Genomic DNA, 6,424 nt, shown 5'->3' with positions numbered 1-6,424 from the left:
TTGATATTGACTTATAAACTTGATCATGAGGAGTATATCTCAAAGAGTACTATATGTTTGGTAATGATTTCGTTACCATTTTCTTTTTCTTTTCTAGATCTACTTTTCATTGTCCTGACTTGAACTTATGTTTTTTTTTTCTTCAGAAAATGACAACCTGAAAAAAAAAACTTGAATCAACACCCTCTGCACGATCGATCGCAATTCGACGGGTGAAACGGGCTCTATTTCCACACTTTACCTGTCTGCCGACGCACCCTGCTCCCCTTCTACCTCCACGCCCGAACCTCCTCCGAGCTAAGTGAAGAGTTCCAAAACCCTAGCCATGCAGAAGCAGACGGGCAAGACCGGTGGAGGCGGCGGTTCCGCCGCGGCCAAGCGCGGCCGCCCGTTCGGAAGCACCACCGGCAGCGGGGCTGCAGCCGCGGCCGCCGCGGCTGCCGTCGGCGACCCGGCGGCGCCGGCCGCCCTCGTCGGACCTTCCCTCCATGTCCTCACGGCTCTCTCCGGTGAGCGTCTCCTTCGCCTCTTATTAACCTTCAAACCGAGAATCCGGTGGGTTCTAGGACATCAATGGTGGCAAACCACGTGTTGGACCCTCCAATTGGAGTCGACTTGTTGGGGGGAAATCAGGAACTCTCTATTTCAGCTGCAGCTGCAATACTGTCGAGTAATTACATGCCAACTATTGAAACGAAACACATGTGTTAAGCCTTGGATCTAAGATTTGCGTACCAGAGCCCACGTTATGGGAAAACAGAGGGACGCTTTGACTCTGAGTGCTGGTTCGCCTCGGTTAATTATGTCTTGTGGATGTCTTGTTGGGAATCACCATATCTCGTGATTGTCAAGTGTAATGTTGGAATTATTAAAAAAACTGCCATCAGCTGCATGATAAAGAAGTTAAAGATCAAGGGTTACTGTTGAAACCGAGAGACCTTATCATTCTTCTGCCCCCTTCAGATCCCGGCTCATACCTCACAAACCAGCTTCAGTCGGAAATCATATGCCTTCCCAAGCTGGTAGCAAATTTGATCCTAATAGATAATATTTGAGCAAACAAGCATATGCTTTTTGAAGCCGTGTGCTGCTAAAAAACCAAAGCACCTAGCAAGATTACTTTTAGGTTAGATCTTCCCTGTTCCAATTCTTGGACACGTAATTCTGGCTTCAGCGGAACAATGACTAATCTATAGGATACTTACCGAGCTGAGGCTGCTCTAACCATGATAGATACCTAGGCTTTTTTAGATTGATCAAAATCGTACAATAAACGTGAACATGAAACTTGTTTTATTCTTAGGGAAAAGTTGCATATTACGGGAAAATAGTTTGTAGCAAATGCAGAAGTCCATTAGTGATGTTTAATCACATTTATCTCTTCAGCATACAATACTTTGGTGGGGTTTACTGCCAATATTTCATGGCTTCTCTTCGCATTATGTTGGATCATGATAATCCCGTTGGGTTGAGCACGCTTTGCGTAATTGTGTGTTTGAATACCTATTTTTTTTTCTTGGCCAAGTTGGAAACAGACTTTTTGTGCTCTGCACATTTGAGATGAAATGCAAGAGGTCAACCTGTGTTTGGTTTATCTGCATTTAAGATGAAATGTGAAATGTGAAAGATCAATGATTGGATAAGAGGATCTATCTACGTTTATTTTATCCATTGTAATATATGTTTTAATATCTTCTTTTTCCACAACAGCCAAGAAATTAGCAGCACACAGCATATCATAGCAACCACAAACTGAGCCTACATGATGATTAATTTTCATGTTTCCATTTGTGCTTGCACGAGAAAATGTGAATGAACTCGAGCATGGGCTGTGAATGCATGTACATGTGTTGTGGTTTTCCCAGTCATCAAACAAGATATATTTTGGCTGAGTAGTTGAGGAATTGCGTCGCGGTATATATCTTTTATTTTCTCTGTGACCAGCTGTCTGTCTCTCCCTTGTCACAAATGCAGACAGCCCTTGTTGTTCCAGTTTACTCAGACAAGCAGGTTGTTGGCCTGTTAGTAATTTTTTGTCCCATTTGATACAGATGATGCCTCACTTCTGTGACATGAGCTTGAAATGCATGATCTGTCTTTTCTAGTATGCTTAATGGTTACCTGCATGACTATTTGGCAGAAGGCAAGTTAACTTCTTTTTGTTGTGAATTTTTCAGATCAGAACAATAAAAGAATTGTCCTTGCATTGCAAAGTGGGTTGAAGAGTGAGATATTATGGGCATTGAACGCCCTCACAGTACTCTCTTTTAAGGAGAAGGATGACCTCCGACGGGATACAACACCTCTTGCTAAAGTTCCTGGGCTATTGGATGCCCTCCTTCAAGTTGTAGGTGCTTAGTTCCTGTTCTTCCTCTCCAGCTTGATCTAGCTGTTACTGGATCATGCATTGCATGCTTAGTTCTCCAGGTTCCCAATTCCTTTGTCATTCACTGCTTAATTTGTTTGCACTATTGTTCATTTAAAATAATTAACTAATCTAGCATAATCTGTTGAATATAATTAAGTAAGTTATATTTAAAATAATTAATTTAGCTAGTCATCCTTTATCATCAACGTTGGAAAAAAGTGTGATCTTCTCACGCAAAATCTAGGATTTGGCGTCATTGTCGTAGCTGTACAGAAAAATTCTAAAGATATGTTTTGTTATTTACACATACCATTTGTCGATTGGTTGCCAAAGTTTTTATATCTAATTTGACTTCTAAGAGCTTCTCCAACAGATGATGTAAAATACATCACCAAAAAGTGGGTATTACATCACCAAAAAACACCCAACTCCAACAGATGATGTATAATAGATGATGTAAAACTAGTGCAACAACAGATGATGTAAAACTAGTTGAACTACTACATCATGAGGCTATGCGGCTCGGCGGCGGCGGCGGCGATGATGGAGATTTTCTCCAAATCGAGCGACGGTGGCCGAGCGACTTCGATTCGGCCAAAGACGAGGCATGCGGCAGCGGGGCAGCGGCGGAGTCTCAGGGAGACGACCGGAAGATGTTGGCGGAGGCTGTGCAGGTGCTGGCGGGGACGGAGATGCTTCAAATCGGGGGCGGTGCGGCGGAGGCAGAGCTGCTTTGATTCCGGCGATTTCGAGGCGTGGGGCGACGGAAAAGCGGCGGATCCGGCGGCGGCGGGGTGCGGCGGGGCCCGGTGGGTGCTGGGCGGGCGGCGGGGCGGTGTGGTGCAGCGGAAGGCAGAGCGTTCGCGTGGTGGGAAGGGGGAATGAAGGTTCCAGTGTCACTTGGGCTTCGCGTGGCGCGGCTGCGTTTTACATCTAGATGTAAAATCTGCCCCTAAGTGATGTATATTTGCATCCCTTGGTGATGCATTTTACATCAGATGTAATTTTTTGCATCTACATCATCTGTTGGGGGGACCTTTTTGGGTCTTGGTGATGTATATTTTTGTTATTTATACGTCTACATCATCTGTTGGAGATGCTCTAAGGTTTTTGCACAAGACTGAGTTCTAAAGTCTGCTAAGTTATGTGTTCATGTTGATTTCCATTTTTCCACGAAAAGGGGTAGTGCTTTTATCGGGCTGTACTATTGGTTTTTCCTTGCATTCTGTTTGATGCTCTGTCATCTTATACAGATTGATGACTGGCGAGATATTGCAATTCCTAGGGACCATACAAAACCACCAAGAGTAAGAACTTTGGGTGTCAATACAACAATCTCAGGATTTGGTCTTGAAAATGTTGGGAAAGTATACTCGGACAGCACCACGTATGTCATTATTGATCTCATCAATATCTTGAGTACTCATCTCGTTTTCATGATTCGCGCAACATACTTATATTCTTTGAAATATGGTAATTTCAGTCCTCCAAATGATCAATCAAAGATAGAGGGCTCCACTATCACAAAGAAGAGATCTGCAGGATTTTTGTTTGATGAAGATGGTCTTTTTAATATTGATGATGAAGGACGGACAGAGAGGCAACAGTGTGCTGTTGCGGCTTCCAATATAATCCGCAATTTTTCTTTCATGCCAGAAAATGAGACTATCATGGTCCAGCATAGACATTGCTTGGAGACTATATTTCAGTGCTTAGAAGACCAAAATGCAGGTAAAATTTCATACTAGGTTATTGTCTTTAGTTTTTAATTCCCAGGCATCTATGCTATGTTCCTTTTATTCAGTTCCTCTATTCTACATATACAAATTAATTTGTCCTTGACTGAATATGTGATTTTAAAATATGACTGGATATATCTGTGCCAATTTTCTTGTGTGTTGATTATTTTACTGCAAATGACACCTATGTATGCTTTATTTGAGCTGCAGATGCTTTCATCCAAATATTTATTATTAATGTGACCTATTTGATTTTTGTGTTGGGGTTATAGAGCAAAATAGAAATGTCACGAAATTGCCATTTGTTTCTTCATATAGTAATTTGATTGAATATCTGTAGTGGATCAGATGAGTTGACCTAGGACTATGTATTGCTAAGACAACAGTTCCGTTACTTGCAACAAATATTGTAAGACTTGAAAACTTATCTTTGTGTGCATTTCTACCATCTGACAGAAGACGATGAGCTCATAACAAACATGCTGGAGGCCCTTGTTAATTTAGCCCCTATTCTGGATCTGAGAATCTTCAGCTCGTCAAAGCCATCATATATTAAAATGACGTGAGATAGAAGTTCATCATGAGTGTTTTTCTCAATCTTCCCTTTTTATGTTGTTCCTTATTATTTTCCTTGGCTTTCTGCAAGACAGTGAGAAAAGCGCAGTTCATGCCATAATGGGCATGCTTTCCTCTTCAATAAAAGCATGGCATTGTGCTGCTGCTGAATTGATTGGGCGGCTGATAATCAATCCAGACAATGAATCGTTCCTTGTTCCTGTGATTTCACAGGTAAATCCTTGGTTTAGCAGACAGAGTCCTCTATTTACTATTTTATGCTATATAGATGGATGATTTTAAATAAAGCTATTTACTTGATATACAGATATACAGGAGATTGGTTGATCTGTTGAGCGTGCCAGCATTTGATGCACAGGCTGCTGCTGTTAGCGCCCTCTACAACGTATCAGAAGTGAACGTGGATTGTAGGCTGAAGCTGGCTAGTGAGCGATGGTAAAATCTGTTTGATTTTGTCAGTGATAGCATACCGTGACGCAAATTTTGATTTGTTGTTTCAATGTCGATTGGAACAGGGCTGTGGATAGGCTTCTAAAGATCGTGAAGGCACCACACCCTGTGTCGGAGGTCTGTAGGAAAGCAGCGGTGATACTGGAGAGCCTCGTCTCGGAGCCTCAAAACAGGATGCACCTCCTGGTTCACGAGAATAACTTTGCGGAGATCCTGACGTCGGAAGGGAAATACTCGGACACGTTCGCTCGGATTCTGTACGAGCTGACTGCGAGGCCGAGCAACAAGGTGACGTCTGGGCAAGCTATCTGGGGAAACATAAACTGATGCATGTGTTGACCCCTTGACGTGTTGTTAAAATCTAGGTGCTTTTATGCTGAGGTATCATTTTAGTTTCTGACTGCATGTGGTAACAACCTACTAGCTGTATTTAGCTCCATTTGATATGTTTGTTTTAGAACTTTGTTGAAGCAAGGTCTTGGTGGCACTGTGTCAGAACGCAGCATGTCTCCTGTGATATATGTATACTGCTAGAATACAGTCCGGCCGGTACTCTTTTTTCTTGATCTAAGGAAGCGTATCATTGCATTGATAGGAGAAAAAAGAGAAGGTACAGGGGTGGGAATCATAGCCTCGTGCGCACGGATGGCGAGCCTATGAACCCGGGGGAGCAGAGGTAGGGGGTGCTCAGCCCCAACAATTACAATGTCAGGTTACAAAACGGTTCGAACCGAAGCTAGTGCGATCCTGTTCCCGTAAGCAATGGTGCAGTAAACTATGGTAATTATGACTTGAATATTTGTTGCGAAAATTGAATATTTTGTGCATAACTGGATAAGAAGCTATATTTTGTAATGCTTTCCTTAACTTTTTGTACTATTATATTACGAAAAGAGAAGACTTTGTTGATCATTCAGGGGCGGCACTGTAGTCAATAAGTCGGTAACGTTTTATCCTACAAATAATGCAGGGGAAGGAACTTTTTTTTAATGTTTGATTGCCTGGTCCACAAGTTTAAAGTAGGCAGAAGCTGAAACGGAGTACGATCTGCCCCTGACAGGTCAGAACTCTAGAAGATGTGATAAGGCCTTCCACAACGTAGCCAGTGCCAAATACATCAAAAGGCAGCCACCTCATCACCGGTGCCCAAAATTGCTCCAAATACATCAAAAGGCAGCCACCTCATCACCGGTGCCCAAAATTGCTTTTCAGGCATCGATCTCACAGCGTAGGGCTTCGGCAGGAAAAAGATTCTGGGACCCATATGATAAACAAGTACACCACGCTGCTG

The 6,424-nt window shown here is 42.7% G+C and overlaps 1 protein-coding gene across 2 annotated transcripts; it reads left to right on the top strand.

Moving 5' to 3' along the window:
• Positions 1-203: 203 nt before the first annotated feature.
• Positions 204-5,721, top strand: LOC125513522 (armadillo repeat-containing protein LFR). Of its 2 annotated transcripts, none has more exons than XM_048678653.1 (8): positions 204-509; positions 2,178-2,347; positions 3,622-3,755; positions 3,852-4,099; positions 4,567-4,669; positions 4,758-4,896; positions 4,991-5,118; positions 5,199-5,721. In XM_048678653.1, exons 1-8 carry the CDS (start codon positions 326-328, stop codon positions 5,458-5,460), a joined length of 1,368 nt encoding a protein of 455 aa, XP_048534610.1. In that variant the 5' UTR covers positions 204-325; the 3' UTR covers positions 5,461-5,721. The 2 variants fall into 2 exon arrangements, with proteins under 2 accessions (XP_048534610.1, XP_048534609.1); XM_048678652.1 differs by having other exon boundaries at positions 205-509; positions 4,564-4,669.
• The last annotated feature ends 703 nt before the right edge of the window (positions 5,722-6,424 follow it).

Source organism: Triticum urartu, chromosome 6 (assembly GCF_003073215.2).
Source record: "Triticum urartu cultivar G1812 chromosome 6, Tu2.1, whole genome shotgun sequence".
In the NCBI taxonomy this organism is placed as follows: domain Eukaryota; kingdom Viridiplantae; phylum Streptophyta; class Magnoliopsida; order Poales; family Poaceae; genus Triticum; species Triticum urartu.
The sequence above is the reverse complement of the archived record's forward strand: the minus strand, read 5'-3'. Positions and strand labels throughout refer to the sequence as shown.

Coding starts and splice junctions, on each gene's coding strand:
- LOC125513522 (XM_048678652.1), top strand. CDS start 326: ATGCAGAAGCAGACGGGCAAGACCGGTGGAGGCGGCGGTTCCGCCGCG. Junction 2,348..3,621: donor TGGATGCCCTCCTTCAAGTT/GTAGGTGCTTAG, acceptor CATCTTATACAG/ATTGATGACTGGCGAGATAT. Junction 3,756..3,851: donor GTATACTCGGACAGCACCAC/GTATGTCATTAT, acceptor TGGTAATTTCAG/TCCTCCAAATGATCAATCAA.